The 18,291-nt window shown below is 36.8% G+C and overlaps 1 protein-coding gene across 2 annotated transcripts; it reads right to left on the reverse strand.

Annotated features, from left to right (window-relative positions):
• Positions 1-1,454: 1,454 nt before the first annotated feature.
• LOC149843118 (ubiquitin carboxyl-terminal hydrolase 23-like) lies at positions 1,455-17,997 on the reverse strand. 2 transcript variants are annotated; one of them, XM_089999609.1, is made up of 11 exons: positions 17,513-17,997; positions 17,289-17,403; positions 14,993-15,103; positions 11,558-11,730; positions 11,143-11,469; positions 10,924-11,049; positions 9,896-10,606; positions 3,922-4,020; positions 3,066-3,744; positions 1,943-2,039; positions 1,455-1,852 (listed from the first exon to the last, which is right to left on the reverse strand). In XM_089999609.1, exons 1-11 carry the CDS (start codon positions 17,822-17,824, stop codon positions 1,693-1,695), a joined length of 2,910 nt encoding a protein of 969 aa, XP_089855735.1. In that variant the 5' UTR covers positions 17,825-17,997; the 3' UTR covers positions 1,455-1,692. The 2 variants fall into 2 exon arrangements, with proteins under 2 accessions (XP_089855735.1, XP_089855736.1); XM_089999610.1 differs by lacking the exon at positions 3,922-4,020.
• Positions 17,998-18,291: the final 294 nt, after the last annotated feature.

The following is an 18,291-nucleotide window of genomic DNA, read 5'->3' on the forward strand; positions in this document are numbered from 1 at the left end:
GTTTTTCATAAGTTTTATATTGTTTTGGTATTTGAATATAATTCGATATCCATATTCAGGGCAAAAATCCATTATTTTTTGACATACATTCGTAATTGGATCCAATTCAAAAAAATTATAATAATTGCATATCAAAAATATAGTTCGCGTATTTGTTTTTATATAAGTTTTATTTTTTATCGTATTTGGATCCAAATCGACATCCATATCTAGGGTTAAAATCTATAATAAACTTGTTAAAACATGGATAATAATCTGTCACACATACTCTTATAATAGAGCACCACACCCGTGTCGCACCCGCACCCATGTGGGTGCGATACTTGAACATGGCTTCCTTTGTGTCAGGTGAAATCAACCACACTAAAGTCCATTTTTTGTCCAAAAGTAGATTTGGTTAACCCTAACCAAGTCTATATAAATACATAAATGTACACACAAATGTACACACATACGCAGTGTTAAATTAAAACGGTTCAAAATTATATATATACCCTCCCCACACCCCGGACACCCAAGTTTTTTTAAAGCGCTGAATCACCACATCTGCACCCACACCTATGTGACATAAATAATAATGGGAGGATCGGGTAACATGATCCAACACAAAGTAATCTGACCCATTATCCTTGTCTATCCAAGTTGCACACGTAATCAAACGGACATTTGGAACACAACTTTCATGTATGGTCGAAGCAAATGTTGAACTTGGTATAGAAGAACCCATATTATATCTGTTTGTTCGATCATTCCTTCCAATCCTAGACAAGCCTTTTAGGTACATGTTTATGATACTCCGTTTCATTTACTATTATGTTAACTTAGTGATTTTCTTGCAATTCAGCATAATTTAGTTAATAAAAAATGATTGTACTACCCCTAAGAATAATAGTATTTTTTGTGTTTACAAAATATTACAATATTCCTCGCATACCCACCCACCCATTTTTAGTTGGATTTGTGGTCATTTCTGGCAATTTTACTCTCTAAAACGTACAAGCGACTTTCACTCATCCATCTAGCTAAACTCAGTCGCGATATAATAGTGAAACTCAGTTGCAATAAAAAAATAAACTGCAATATAATAGCAAAACTCATTTGCGACAGAATTGCAAAACTTCAATAAAATAGTAAACCTCGGTTGAGATAAAATAGCAAAACTGCAATAAAAATAATGAAACTCTGTTTCAAAACCCAATTTATTTTTCACTACTTTCTTCCACTCCACCCCTCCCTATCACCACCATGACTCTTACATCATTACCACCACCACCATCCATCACCATTGCCATCACCACCATTACTACCATTACTATTGCCACTACCACCATCACCATCATCCACCATCCACCATCCAAAACACAACCAAGCATACAGAACTCGATTGGTCATGCATACGGAATTTCAATCAAAGCATGCCACTGCTTCATGTGAAACAAGCCAAGTACAGCAGCTTGAATCGTGAAGTCTATCAAATTTCATGCCTTAGAAAACTTAGTTGCTTCTCATACTATTTCAGCATCACAACAAGAATTCATCAGACAAAAGGGTCTGATTGATCTTGAATTGAGAATAGCAAAAACTGTTTGGCATCTTCTCTCCGAAAACTTTTTTGCACTTACATGGTGGATTCGATGTTAAACGAGCACAACTAGAATACATGAAATAGAATAATTACAGAAATTAACTCACTCATATCCTTAATGGTTGGTGTCCTGTTCTTGTTTGTTTGAGGATGGTATGCTTCAATTTCGCTTTCTTGGTCGTAATTTCTTGAAATGGGTTTTCTGCACCAGCTATATGCTTGGACTTCCTTATCTTATTCCTTTTGCCCTGATCATACTCCTCGTCCCTGAGATTTTTCAAAAATTCACAAAAGATTATCCTACCTTTCTATTCAGACATCAGGCTGTTATGGATTACCAACTTTATAAACACTTACCATTCATCAAACACGTAACCAATGCTGGTTAGTGGTTTACGCTGAAACCTCTCGACCTTGGCAGACTCTGTTGCATCTATATCATCCCAGCGAGCAACTGACATAATTGAGCAAAAAATCAGTTAACAAATACATCAGGTCTCTCTCTCTCTCTCTCTCTCTCTCTCTCTCTCTCTCTCTCTCTATATATATATATATATATATATATATATATATATATATATATATATATATTGGTTAAAATGTTTAAAAGAAAAGATGAGTCACCATAAAATTCATTCAGTTGCCCACACTGGAAAAACAGCTACTACAGGATATCAACAATAGCATGCGACTCGGTTTGGTTTTGTGTTAAAAACTTTATATGTTCTACTGCTTTGACTTCTCCTGACGCAAGCAAACCCGGCCCGTAGGCCGGATCAGGTTTTGTTAAAAACTTTTTCTTCTGTTCCAAAAAAAAAACGACTACCAAAAACCAATTACAACAGTCACACACATCTCTTTGGGTCATCAACAATTGGGAACAAGGCCAGATCCAGCATGGTTCAGACCCAGGTCTGGCTTTGAGATACCAATATAGGGTCTAGGTCTGGGTCTAATCAGGATGGATTAGGGTAGTCTATGTCCAGGCCTTGTCCGGGTGGTTATAATTGGTTCTCAGGCTGAACTCAGTTCTGGTATATACAGATCCAGGACCATTTAGATCTGTAGGTCCAACCACATTATTTAAATGGATATACTTTGGTTGGTCAAGATCCTACTATCACTGGGTCACTGTTGAGTCCAGTCAAGATGGTGGAACCCCATCTTGCCCAGGATCGAGCCCTGGTGTCAGACCAGTGGCTTGCCCACTGGGTGTTCTTTGCAGACAAGGGTGCTAAGCGATCTCTTTTCTTAGGCAGGTTCCTCGTCATCAGAGGAAAAAGAAAAAAGACCCAGTGACAGGCCTCTAGTCAAAACTAACAATGAGAAATTGCAGTTATGCAACTGTCCCATATTTATGGGTGTGTGCCCATCTGAATGCCCATAACTAAACACTAAGTTTCTAGCGTACTAATCAAGCTCAATAGGTTTTGAAGAATCATGTAAACCTTGAACACAAACATTAAGGAAGAGAGCCAACCTGTAACTGGCGATAGACCTCTTAAAAGCAAGTCCATGAACTTGTTCTGAACTGCTCCCATATGCTGTTCATTTGCCTCCCTAACACGAGTAAGATCCCCTGCCACTTTTATTTCTGAAGGAACAGACGTGGTAAGTACACCATTATTCTGATCACATCTCTCTCCATCTGCTCTTTTCTTTGAGCTTGCACTGCCATTAACACATGGTTTATGATCCGCCATATTGGCATAACAGTTCTCTTTGTGTGCTGCAATTGGGCATGATTTGCTTTGTGCGTGCACTGGGTCTCTGACAGCTTGTTCAATAATGGTATTTTGTCTCCTTGGTTTAAGATCATCTACAGAGACTTTTCCGATACTTTTCCTGTTCCGATTCCTGCGCTTGTGTTTATGATCTTTCCGTATTTTTAAAGCTGTCAAAAACAATCTTCCACGAGAAACGGGCATCCTATAAAGATATTTCCCCTTGCTTTGCTTTGGCATGGTTTTTTCTTGATGAAAAATGACACGTCCTGTGATCTGCTTATTAAGAGTCTCAATGCAACCGTTCGTCATGGTCAGCTGTGTCTCAATTGAAACTTGTGACTCACTTTGCTCTATTAGCGCACAACCATGTTGCGTTATTAATCTGGAAGGAATAGAAGTAGATTGCTGTATTCCCACCCCACTGCCACCAAGCTGCAAGGATAAAACATGTTCATATCAAGTCATGCAGCATACTCCCAATGTCACTAACGACAACAGGGTCTTTAAACATCTTCAATTGACATACTACATCTATGTGCATCTTCACAACCCAGTGCATGGTTGAAGAAAATGAAATCCACTCATTAGCATGCAAGAATATAGTGTTACCTGACTATCAGGCAAGGCATTATCCGGGATGGATTCCCTAAAATAATTAATATTTGATGCAGTGTGATCATTTAGTGCAGTTGCCAACTTTTCAGAATCCTGTTGGGAGATTGGTAAGGCATCAGAATAAAAAACAATCTGGATGGACAAGAGAAGGGAATTACAATAAACTATGAAGAGAACTTTCAATGTATATATATAGAGAGATAGACTCACTAGAATATGAGAACTGGAAATATGAGAACTAATGTGTGAACCACACTTTTGGATTTTTTGTTATTTTCTCTTGAATCTAACCATGCAGATGTGATCTGAATGATTGGTTTCATAAGAACCTGCTCTTGAACCATCCGATTTTGATGCATAAACGAGATTTTTTTAAGGCTTTAAAATCAATGCCTCGTAATCTTCATAAATATTCAAGCATTCAAAAATTGCATTTTTTTTCATCGAAAATACACTATCTAATGATCGATTCCTAGCAAATTCACCATGTCAAGCACATCCACATGGTTGGATTTGCATAAAAAAAAAGTGTTGGAAATGCTCATACTTCTAGTTCTCATATTCTAGTGACTCATATATACAGAGAGAGGGGGGGGGGGGGAGGAGGGAATGATCCACCCTTTCAAGATATATGTTAAACAGCTTTTTTGGCAAATATGCCTGAATGGATGTGATCTTCATGGTTCAAAACATATGAATAAACTCTTGGATCAAAGCCTTTTGATGTGTAGGTAAGATTTTATAACAATGAAAATTTCAGAAATTTTAAAACCGTTGAATTTTGGAACCTTGTAAAATCCTATGTGCACATCAAAAAAGTTTGATCCAAGAGTCTTTATATATTTTAAACCATGGAGATCACATCCATATGACCAGATTTGCCAAAAAACAAATTTAACATACAGATTTTGAAGGGGAGGACACCTATATATATATATATAGAGAGAGAGAGAGAGAGTCAATAGAATATGAAAACTGAAACATGAGGACCAGAATATGAGAGCCAGAAATATCGGTATTTCCAACACTTTTTATTTTGCAAATCCAACCATGTGGATGTGCTTGGCATGGTCAATTTGCTAGGAATCAACCATTGGATCATGTATTTTCGATGAAAAAATATGATTTTTGCATGTTTGAATATTTATGAAGATTATGAGCCATTGATTTTAAATCCTTAAAAAAATCTCGTTTATGAATCAAAATTGGATGATTCAAGAGTGGGTTCTTATAAAACTAAGCATGTAGATCACATCCGTATGATTAGATTCAAGAGAAGAGAACAAAAATCCATGAAAATCACAGTTCACACATTAATTCTCATATTTTCAGATATTTTCAGTTCTCATGTTCTAGTGACTATATATATATATATATATATATATATATATATATATATATATATATATATATATATATATATATATATATATATATGGATGCTTCTATGGTGGTTACACACTTGATTTACAAAGATCTAAGCCCCAAATGCAAATTCTAACCTTTGCATCATGTTTAACTTTTTCTATTTACTATTTCTGTGCTAAATTGACTGAAATATACTTATACAATTTGTAAACCACTCTTATTTTCATGAATTGTGAGCCATTGATTTTCACTGTCTTAAATTGAATCTTATGATGTATTAGACATGATAAAACCTTCTAATATAGTAAATACACTATGGTAAACACATTTGTACAGTTAGATTTACCACTTAATGATTAGATCTAAGGTTGTAAGTATTGTATCGTCACCCGTATCAGTCGGGCCCGTAACACCCAGTGTTGTGAAAAGCGTTGAGGCGTAGCAAGGCGCTCCACCAAAAACCGAGGCGAGGAGTAAGCCTCAAAAAAATTTGAAAACTTAAAAAATATTATAAAAAATATCTAAAAATACAAATAAATAAAGAAATGCTTTATTGATTAAATAACAATTAATAAGAAATAGAAAAACTCAAATAAGTACTAAAAAATATGAGATTAACATATAAAAGTAACTAAAAACCTGTCACACGGACTCGGCTCCAAGGTCGCCGCACCCGTGTCGACACGCACCGACACGGGTGCGGACACGGGTGCGGCTCGGACTCGGTCAACCCGACCCTGGGTGCGGTCAACGCACCCAGGGTCATTTTGGTCCATTTTTTGGATTTTTTTTTTTGGAAAATTTTTTTTTAAATTTTCTGGGCTACAGCTGTAAGGAAAAAAACCCATCACAACTAAAAAACCTGTACACTTTCAAGTTTTAAGTACAGAATGGGCACAACTCAAGTTTTTGTGGTTTTTTCCCGTATGAAGAAAGTGAATTATTACAGTGTATGAAGAAAGTGCCCAAAAGTGAATTATTCCTGTATGAAGAAAGTGTACAGAATGCCTTCACAACTCATCACCTGTCCCCTAATGGGCACAACTTTGACCGAGTCTTATATATATATATATATTTTATTTTATTTTTAATATATATATAGCCGAGTCCCCGTGTCCAAAATTTTTGAAATTGCGCCGCACCCGTGTCACACCCGCACCCGCACCCATGTGACATAGCTAAAAACTGATTACATAACTGGAAAATATATGAGAATAACCAAAAAAGTTAAAATATACTAATAAACTGATTACATAACTGAAAAATATATGAGATTAACCAACAAAAGTTAAAATATATGAGATTATTCTAAAAAATATGAGATTAACATATAAAAGTAACTAAAAAACTGATTACATAACTGGAAAACTGTCACATGGGTGCGGGTGCGGATGCAGGGATTCGACACTTCCAAAAAACCCGGGTGCGAGGGTGCGGCAGGGGAAAAAATGTAATATATATATATATATATATATATATATATATATATATATATATATTGGGGGTTCCCCAGCACGGGTCCATTTCATAGGGCACCCGCACTCTTCCCACATTCCCCCACCAAACAATAATTCTTTGTCGAAGAATACTTTACTGATGTAATCTCCTCCCCACCCCTGCTGCTTTACCTTACTACTATCATTATATTATTCATGTCCCTTAATTTAATAATAACCAAGAGTCAAATTACTAAGAATAGTTTTTCTTTTTCCTTGTAATACTTTATACATAAAAGGTTAATGTTGGTCTTTCTATAACTACAGGAGAGGGCTAAGGGCTAAGGCCTAAGGGCTGTTTTGCATGTTTTTACGACAGTCTGCATCAAGTTGTGGAGGTGAAAGCGACCTTACAATGTGCTTGGGATGCCCGTCAATCATGAATGCGCCATTGGGTCTTGGACCGTTCAAGTCAAATCCCTCATTTGTCCCACCTTCTCCTCGCCAACATAGAGCCCTTCACGGAAGGCCCTCGATTAAATGGTCACGTGAACAGGATCGCTATTTTGAAGGGGCTTTCAGTTGCCCATGTGACTGGGGTCCCACGCACTTATTAGAGTGTCAGATTTATGTTGACGTATCTGCATTCGATTGAGAAGCTTGATGAAGAGTCGTCTTACGTGGCGCGCATTGGTTTCGTTAAGAGAAAAAATTTAAATTTCGCAGCCCATTTCATAGGGCAAAATTTAAAAAAAAAAAATAGACCAAAATGACCTTGGGTGCGTTGACCGCACCCAGGGTCGGGTTGACCGCACCGGGTGCAGCACCCGCACCCGCGTCGACGCGGGTGCGGCACATGTCTGGCCGAATACCTGTGACACAGCTGGAAAATATATGAGATTAATCAACAAAAGTTAAAATATATTAAGAAACTGATGAGTTGTCGAGCCTGATTTAGAGTTTTTGCCCTTACAGAAGCGGGGGGAGGGGTGCCCCTGGCGGGGGGTTATAGGGGGGCAGCGCCAACAAGGTCCACTTCAGGCTCAAAACTTAATTCAAGAACTTTACCTTTCAAGTTCAATCAATCAAGTTGATTCAGGGAAGCACCTTTCACCTAGGGGTGTGTCAATGGTTTGGGTTTGATGATAAATAAAAAGGTTAAAAAAGAATCTGAGTCAGACCCGAAGGGTCCAATTAATATATGATATGGTTTGTGAACTTTCATACCATACATGGGCCAAACCCGAGTTCCAATTGAGATCCTCAAATTTCAATGTAAAATGGATGAAAAATATAAATTTACCAAAACAAGGTGAGGCGCGTACTCCTCACCTTGAGGCGCGCCTCGCCCTGAGGCGTGCGCCTCAAGGCTTTTGCGCCTTATGCTTGCGCCTCAAGGCACAAAGCCCCTCGCCTTGAGGCGAGGCATGCTTTTTGCGCCTTGAGGCGAGGCGTGCTTTTTGCGCCTTGAGGCGCGCTTTTAATAACACTGGTAACACTGTATCGTATCGTAGATTTTTAATAAAAAAAATTCAAATAAAACAAAAAAATAAATAAAAAATAGCAAAAATTCTAAAAAAATCATATCGCATAAAACAATGATAAATTACACAAAATACAACCATAAAATCACATATGAAGCATTTATGTCTCTATAAGCCGCATAATACATTATCAAACATCAACTAATATAGAATCATAGATAACATTGCATGCATATCTTACAAGAACAATGCAAAATATTAAATATCTCGCAATTAAGAACATGCCACAAGACTCGTACTTTCATATTACATAAACAAAAATATTATGGCAATAGTTGCACTCGATTTTCAATCGATTTTTACTTATTACTTGAGTGCATCATTATCATGCTGGATCATCTTATGCTATCTTTGTTGGAGAAGTGTGGAGCATGATTTCTACCTTGATATAAATCTTTAATTTTCGCGCATCCAACTTAGCGGTAAGTTGCCCCTCAAGGCAAAAAAAATTGGAAATTATCTTTGTAATTTTACTCATAATAAAGATTTTTTTACCTTAACCTATTTTCTTATGTAGAAAAATGGTGAAAATGCATTTTTTTTACCTTAACTCACTTCTTTGGGTGAAAAAATGGTGGAAATGCACTTCTAATAGCCCCTAGACAAATTGAGAAGTTGGCCCTCAAAAGGTATTTAAAACCCAAAATGAAAAAAAGTGTGTCAAAGGTGTATCGGACGATACACTGAATACGAGTACGATACACACTCGTAATGCGATACGAGTGTGTATTGTATCGATACGGTATGATACTTACAACACTGGTTAGATCTATGCAAACAAGTATGTACTACCATATGGTATCATGGTCCGGAACCACCATATATTTTCCCTATATATATAGTGAGGAAAACATGCTAAATGGGTTTTTGGGGCCTTTTTTGTTTTATTTTAAAATTCTGACCATATAGATGTGATCTATCATCTACGTACTCGATTTTATAGGGATCAGCTCTTGGAGCGTTCGATTCCAATGAAATTCAATACATTGTAGGTTGTTGATTTTTCAACTCCCTAGAAAATCCAACATACCCGTCAGAAAAGCATGATCTAAGGGCCAGATTCCACTAAACCAAACATGTAGATCACATCTGAAGGGTCATGTGCCAAAAAAATGAAAAAAAAAGATATTTTTTCACTAGGGGTTTTGGAAACATTAGGGTAGTAAACTATATAGGGTGATTCTGTTGTGGTACTGTAGCACCATAACTCATGGCTGTACACACCCGATTTGCTTTAACATGCACTATTTTCAAGTGTTAAATTTGACCATGAAATGATGTTTTAGTCCATTTATAAACCATTCTTATCTTTATGAATTGTGAGCCGTCCATTTTTTCCATTTCACAAATTGAATCTTTAATATCAGCATGATAAAATCTTCTAAAATAGTAAATGAACCATGCCAAATGTATCTGCATGGTTAGTTCCAACATTTAGTGACTAAATCCATGTAATCAAAGAGTGTATTTCACCGTATGGTATCATGGTTCAGAACTACCACATATTTTTTCATGTGTGTGTGGATGTATATGTATGTATGTAATGCTTCACAAATTTAGTGTCAGTATTTATGTTCCTATTTCAGGGCATAATTGACATGCAAGAAAATAAAATTTTACCTGACCATGAACTAAGCTATTTTCTGTGGGCAGTTTCTTAGGAGATGGAACAAGGGAAAAATTGTGTCCATTTGGCAGAATTGCCGACTTTTCTACATCCTTCTGTGGCATTCCAGTTGTAGATGTATTAAGGCTCTTACCATTAATGGCAACATGCAACTCATTGCAACCACTGGACAGAACTGCCAATTTTTCTTCAGTCTCTTGCTTTGAGATTCCATTCTTTGATGTGTTAGCGCAACATCCGTTAACAATCACAGTTTTGGTATCATTCAGTGCTACCTGAGCAGAATCTCCTGAAGTAACAGCGGCACCTGAACCAGCTTTTGTTGACTGAGATGACTGTTGCAAACATCCTGAGGCCATTTCAGCACCAGTTTTGAAGTTTGGTAACACCACCTGTTTGGAGTTGAATAAAAGATCACCAATTGGATTGGAAGAACCCGTGTTATGGGCAAGTGTGATGTCCTTGGTTATAGCTGCAGCAGATACTGAAGTACTGTTTTGTATTCCTGCATTATGATTCCAATTGCTTCCCACTGCTCTGTGGACAGAATTAGGCAATGTACCATTCTGTATAATGCCTTCGACCTGATTTTTCTTATTTGAAATTTCTAATGGTTTCTTCAGGGTAGAGCTTTTCCTATCAAGTGCATAGAACAACATATAGGCCTTCTGTTCCATCACATACTTCTGACTGACTTGACTAACCTGCAGTGCAGATCAAAACTCAGGAAATAGAAAAGCCAAGAAAAAGATTAAACCATTCCAAAACAACATTGAATATTTCAAGATGTTCTCACACGAGGAGACATAACACCTCAAAGTTATGAATTAATGACGTGATTGGAAGTCCACAATATATATAAGGCATACATAAAAATCCGTGAACATTTGTTATTTTTTCATTTTGTTACATGTTCTTATACTATTTCCCAGAAGACTTTATTAAATTAGATCATCAATTTGCCTAGATATTCTTGCTTATTTCTAGCAACTTGATTAGCAAATATGGATAAGATGTGTACCCGGCTATCATCAAGTGCATGCCAAATTCCGCTTGAGGTGCAAACGAAGCAGTAATAGTGACCAGAATGAGTACTCCAGCCAGCATGCACCAAAACTCCATAAAGAGAATACTTCAACTCGCCTTTCTTCAGATGAACAAAGACAAGTGCAGAAAGAATAAACCACAATAAGTGTCCAAGTTCGTCAAAAAAGGAAGCATTGAAGAAATTAATACTCACATATGGGCCACTGACATAAGGTTTTAGATCCAACATAGTTCCAAACTCGACCTTCTTGTCTATTTTCTGTCCAGGCTCACCTGAACCAAATCTTTTCAAATGAATTGTAAGGACATATGGAGCCTTATAAATAGTAAGCTGTTTGAGAGCTCGAACTTTCTCTTTGCAGTGTGCACACTGGTATTGCCTTTCCCCCTCATCCAGCTGTTCCACAGCAGTAAAATGTGCAAGAGCCTTTGGAAGTGAATCTGTTTTTACTATTTGCAAGCTCAAATCTAAGAAGGGATCAAAAGTATTTGAACAATGGGAACATTGTGTGCATTTCACCTGATCATTATAAAAAAAAATTAAGCACAAATAAATTGCTTATTGGAGATTTCAGGGGGTCGTGAGTTTCAGTCACCAATATTGGTACCTGACTCCTAAGTTTTCCACCAAAGATTTTGTGAACTAGACTCTTTTCATAGGCACTAGGAGACTCACTCAACAATCCTGAAGGTAGGCAGCTCCTATGCATTGATTCCATCAAATTAACCATGTATTCATGAGCATCCTCCTGTCTTGAATTACGGAAATTGCAGGATATGCCTAATCATACAGTCAAGGAGCTTTACACAAAGAAAGCATAATGAAAACATGCTTGCAAGGAAAAAAAATGTAAAAGGCTCAGCCGCTCATGCATGTCATATTATGTTCCCTATCAAATGAAATTTTACTTATCCAGCATTTTGGATTGCAGGATTGAAAGTTCCTTTCACAAAATCAAGCAGTTTTAATTTTTCAAGTTACATGATATAAGCAATTCTACATAACACAGAGACAGAAATGGCAAAACTTTAGCTACTGGTTAAAACAGGCCATTTAGTGAAAGATAAGAACTGTGACAAGTAAGCGCTGGTACTCATATGATATCCAAATACGAATACTGGCAGGAAATATATGAAACAAAGAGTTGTCATATTTCCTGTTAATGTTCACAATGTCGGAATTTTCATGCTATACAGGAATTAATACATTTATGTCTAGGATTCTATCCTATGTGTGACCACATTCTCTGTTCAGTTGCTTTTTCCTTAGACCATTACATAACAATGCTTTTTTAATGCACAAAATCAATGTTGTACATATCGTAGCGTATCGAATGATACGCTACAATACTTATTGTATCAATGCAAGGGCACGTATCATAAGTGTATCATGCGATACGGTACCGGTGGACTTTAAAAAGGGAAAAACCTATGTGGTCAAAGGCGCTGCTAGGTGCCTAGTCGGGCTAGTCGCAGGTCCAACTACGAATACTGGCAGGAAATATATGAACCAAAGAGTTGTCATATCTCCTGTTAATGTTCACAATGTCAGAATTTTCATGCTATACAGGAATTAATACATTTATGTCTAGGATTCTATCCTATGTGTGACCACATTCTCTGTTCAGTTGCTTTTTCCTTAGACCATTACATAACAATGCTTTTTTAATGCACAAAATCAATGTTGTACATATTGTAGTGTATTGAATGATATGCTACAATATTTATTGTATCGATGCAAGGGCATGTATCGTAAGTGTATCGTACGATACGGTACCGGTGGACTTTAAAAAGGAAAAAACCTATGTGGTCAAAGGTGCTGACTAGGCGCCTAGTCGGGCTAGTCGCAGGTCCAACTAGGAATCGGTTTGATTCCTAGTTGGACCCAATCAGGGGTACCGATTTGCCTGCCTAGTCGGTGCCTAGGTGGGCAAATCGGTACCCTCTCTTTTTTTTGTTTTTTGTTTTTTGTTTTTTTACAATAGCAGAGGGGCGAGGGTTTATAAACTCTCTCTCTCTCTCTCTCTCTCTCTCTCTCTCTCTCTCTCTCTCTCTCTCTCTCTCCGCAGGCACCCTCGCCCGCTATTGTAGCCCTCGGCCTCTCCAGGTATGTATCTCCCCCTTCCTCCGCCTCTTCATCTTCTTCTTCTCTTACCCTTCCTTCGCCACTTCTCTCTCTCCCCCTTTCTCTGCCTCTTCTTCCTCTCTCTCTCTCTCTCTCTCAACTTATTCTTCTCTCCCCCTTTCTCCGCCTCTTCTTATTCTTCTTTCCTCTACCTCTTCTATCTCTGTCTCTCCAATTAATTTTCTGATTTGCTGAAAAGGTTACTATGCTGTTAGTTTTCTCATTAATTTTCTAATTATTTTATGTTGGATACATATTTGTTGTTATTTTTAGCACTTTATTTGAAGAATTTAAATTACTTTTAAATTATTTGGCATTTGTTGATAGTTGTTTGCTTTTCTTATTCGATCTTTTTTAATATTTGGGTATGTTTTGTAATGTTCGACATGTTTTTTTTGGTCTATTGCTTATTGTTTATTGATTTTATGTTGCATATATGTTTGTTACTAATTTTAGATTTTTTATATATTGTTTATCTTGTAATTAAGGTACTGACTAGTCCGCCTAGTCTCCGACTAGGCTTTTTAGGGGTCCACCGACTAGGCACCACCTAGCGCTTTTGACTACATAGGACAAAACCGAGGTTTTAAATTTTTGGGTTATAAAGGACTTTTGAGGGCAGAAACCTTCATTCCTATAGAACATACTAGAAAGCTTCTCACGTACCCTAGAAGCCGTGAGACCATTTTTGGGGCCGATCTTTGTGTCGGGAGAGGGCTTTTGTGATTTCGTCAAGTAAGAGTGCATTTCCACCATTTTTCACCTAAAGAAGTGGGTTAAGGTAAAAAAACATTCAATTGATAAACATGGATGGAGCGCAAGACGTAGATGACGAAGATCCCACGTATATTGGAGATGATTTGAATGTCGAAGAAGGAGAAGCAGAAGATCATGAAGAACAAGAAGAAGATAATAATGATGATGATGATGATTGATAATATACTTCTTAAAAACTTGGTTATGTATTGTAATTTGTAACTGTTAAGTATTCATAAACTTGGTTTTTTTTTTATGAATCTTATGGCATGTTCTTAATTGAAGATATTACTATTTTGCATTGTTCTTGTGGGATTTGATGATTGATGATGTGTTATGTAGCTCATAGAGACATAAATGTTTCACATGTGATTTTATTGTTGCATTTTGTGCATTTTATCACTGTTTTGTGTATTATGAGTTTTTAGAAAAAAAAATGAATTTTTTTAGAATTTTAATTTTTTTCAAATTTCAAAATAAAAGGCACCTATGCATGAATTTGAACAAAAGTTAACAAACAGAATCAAATCAAGCTTCCAGAGAACGAAATTTGTTGCTAGTCTCACATAAGAATGCACACATGCACGCAGATATAGACATGCACACACCCTATGCACCCTTACACATATGATTAAGAAAAGATTTCACCTAAAGAAAAAACTTTAAAAGATTTTGAAGCTGCAATTACATGTTATCATCAAAGTTATGTGCTTCGACCGCAAATAAGATCTTGTTAATTTATAGATGTGTGAAGGCCATCATATAAAGAAAAGGAATGGCAACTTGCTCCATTCTTTTAGGCTTTAAGCCAGGCCTCTCTAGCTGTCTCTCATGTATATTCTATAGTCCTGTCAGGCAACTACATGCATACTGAAAGTATTCAAATCAGTGACCAAAGATAAAATAAAAAACTAGAACAAACTTTGGAACATCCAGAAAGCATTTTAAGGGTAACATAAACATATTGATGGTAAGCAATAGTAGATGCATTTGATAATGCCATGTGATTTAGGTATAGTTCATTACATGTGAAATGTAAGGACAAAAATATATTTAGGTCCCTCCCTTGCAATCTATTAAAAATGAATGTGGCAAAGAATCTAAATGTACTAATATTCTGAAATACTACTTTGATAATTAACCAAGCCAAATAAAAGGATACTCCGCAAGTTCTGGACGAGATTCATGGGTGATAGAATTTTCCCAGATGATCGCAAGGCAGATCTAACATGGCTCTGAATTGCACACATTGCACAAAATCCAGCAGTACGACCTTCACAAAACAATTCAGAAGATTAAGCAAAAAGGAACGCTTTGTCAAGTAGACAATATACAAACTTATTGACTCCTAGAACAGCACAAATTGACAATTATGCATAACCAAGAAGCCTGGTTTCAGAAAAGGAAGCAAAATTATATGTACATGATATACACAAACTCTATCTGTTCCCGTGTAACATGAAAAGTGTGAACCACTCAAAAAACAAAAATGAAAATTGAACAACAAGGATAAATCAAAAGACTTTCTCATAGAAAAAATGGCAGCCCTTCAATCATTCAGTAGAACCATGAATCGCCTTCATCTATGTCACACGGACTCTTCTAACAGGGCACTGCACCAGCGTCGCACCCGCACCCAGGCGGGTGCAACACTTGGACACAGCTTCCTTTGTGTTAGGTAAAGTCAACCACACTGAGGTCCATTTCAATCCAAAACTAGATTCAGTTAACCCTAATCAAGTCCATTTGTATCTATATTATATATATAAATACATAAATGCACACAAGTACACGTAGTGTTAACTTAAAACTGTTACAAATTATATATATATATATATATCCTCCCTACACCCCCACACCCAAGTTTTTTTAAAGTGCCGCACCCGCACCTATGTGACATAGCTTCATTATAAACCATATTCCTTTCTAAAGTCAGTTGTATGTAAGTACTAGAATGGAATACCATGGTAAAGACCCAACATGCCATTAATATTTTCAATAACCACTAAGAAGTTGTGACAAGTGGCTTGTAAAGAAAGTCATAATATAGCAAAGAAATGCTATACACAAATACCAATATTCCTATAAGTTAGGGAGACAGATAACTGTGAAACTGTAATTTTGTGTGCATTTGTGGGTGCGTGAGTGTGCAAGTGCATACAAATATGTGTTTTAACATAAACAAAGGAAGCTTCATTGTAGTAACATTGTACCAAACATCTACAGTATCAACTAACTGCTAAGACATGTATCTTTGCTGCAATGAAAATCACAAATCTCAGCAGTTCACTTTCTCAATGGATCTTTGAAAAGCAGATTGAAAAGGAAACAAAATAAGCATGCATGTTTGCATTTCTTTCAGAATCAAACTAAGGTACTGAAAACAAATTGAAGAAAGTAAATTTCCTCCAAATTGTTGATATATTAAGAAAACTCACCTTGGAGTTTCTAAGATTAAAAACATGTAGTAAATGGCAACTCTTAATGAATAATGGTATAAATAATGTAACAAGAACGATTTGAAAATAAAAACAAATTCATTAAGCTTTATGTTAAGTTTTAACATTTGCATGAAATGGTAATTCCTAAATGAAATACAATGCAAAATATGCAAGCAAAAGAAGAAGAAGAAAATGAAGTTCACACATTCAGATCTGTGCTAACTATAACACTTGCAACAAATGGTGACACTTGACTAACAGAAGAACCAGAAAAAGAAGATGAAAAACCTGCAATACGACTTATGGTATAAAAAAATACATATTGCTAGTACAAAACAGTATCCAAAAACCCTAAATTAGCAAAGAACAAAGAAAAATGAAATGGCCTACGAAGATTTGAGCTATGTTTGAACATTTTGTTGGAAGAAATTGATAACCCCGGACCAAAAAAGAAACACCAACAAGCAAGAAAAAAGCCTCTTTCTCATTAAAAAAAAGGAAAAAAGAAACTGGCAAAAGAACAAGGAACCAAATGAAGATTTGTGCTTTCCGAGATTTGTAACAAATAATAACTCAAGACACAACAATACCTAAAAAAAAAACAGCTACAAAGGATGCACAAAACAAAATAAATCATCTGAAGACATGCTAAGTTTCATTATCTCCAACAAATGTTAACTCTTCGCTCAAATACATTAGAATAAACTAGCAAAAGAAGACAGAGAATACTTGGGCACCCAGGTGAAATTGTCAACAATGTCAAAACTTTTGCAACAAATGGTACCCCTTTACCAAAATTTTACAAATAATCGAGTATAAGAAGATAATTAAGTGAAACACACAATGATCATTCATGCTAAAAGTTTCAACATATCAAGCAACAGTCAGAAAACCGAAACAACCATATGAAGGTTTGCACTAAATTTCAACGCTTGCAATAAGCTCTAACTTTCTACCACAAAGAAACAGGAAAATTAAAAGTAGTGAAGAAAATTATAGAGATAATGAAACACTCACAGGAAGATTTGTGCTTCCCACTCTGCAAATACGCCGCCAACGGCTCTGTATAAGTCAGGCATTGAAGAACAGAATTGAGAAAGCAAGTGTTCCCAAGATTATTCAAACCAGCACCCTGTCAATAAAGAAAAAAAATCAATCCCACAAACGTAAACAACTAACAGAACACCAGGAAAATATAGCAACGACCAAAATTCGAAAAAAAAAAGAGAAAAAAAACTCACTATTCTCTTAAACCCAATTCCTAAAGTGAGTTCGGAATCCAAACCGAGTTCATGAGAGTCCGCTCCTTCCGATTTCTTCGACGGAGGAACCGAACCAGTGGATTTTGAGGAGGGTTTATGAGGGTTTAAGCCGGGGTTTAGACTCTCCAACTTGATATCCCCGCTCGGGAACGGATCGACCGGCTTCCGGGAGGTGTGGAAAGCGATTCTCTTCGGCAGGAGGAGATCTATAGAAGGTGGGATAGCCCCATTCGCCGATTTCCCCTTATGGGTGGCATCCGAATTCTCCTGATTCAGGGCGAATCCGGCCATCGTACCGCGAGATTCAGGGCTCGAAGAGAAGATGGTGTCTCCCCAAACCACTCGGAGAGCGAAAAAACGAATGCCCAAATCCCCACCTCTCGCAGAAACGGGAGGAAGAGGAGGATCTTCCCGGCGGCCGCCTCTTTTCCCCTCCCCCTTTCGGCTCTCCCCTAAACCCTTCCCTCACTGGCAACAATAAGAGGAAGAGAGTCTCTAAAGTCATGTGTGTAGGGCCCTAAAACGGGTCGGATCCTTATGTGTTCCTTATCATATAACGCCGAAAAATGCGATATTTTGCGAAAGATTGCCTATTCTGAAATACGATATTTTTATAGGGATATTAACACGATAAAAACATGTCTTTTAGTATTGTATATAGCAATATGTTTTACATTATCTTTCTATTTTCTGTACATATTTTTATAATTTTTTATGTGTTTATATATGCCAACATGTTCACAAGGTACCAAGAAATG

Source organism: Nuphar pumila, chromosome 3 (assembly GCF_984573655.1).
Source record: "Nuphar pumila chromosome 3, dmNupPumi1.hap1.1, whole genome shotgun sequence".
Taxonomy (NCBI): Eukaryota; Viridiplantae; Streptophyta; class Magnoliopsida; order Nymphaeales; family Nymphaeaceae; genus Nuphar; species Nuphar pumila.

Excerpts from the sequence above, each read along its gene's own strand:
- LOC149843118 (XM_089999609.1), bottom strand. The coding sequence starts at position 17,824 with ATGGCCGGATTCGCCCTGAATCAGGAGAATTCGGATGCCACCCATAAG. Across the intron at positions 11,731-14,992 it reads TCTCGTCCAGAACTTGCGGA|GCATATCCTGCAATTTCCGT; the intron begins GTATCCTTTTAT and ends CTGTATGATTAG. Across the intron at positions 11,470-11,557 it reads GTGGAAAACTTAGGAGTCAG|GTGAAATGCACACAATGTTC; the intron begins GTACCAATATTG and ends TATAATGATCAG.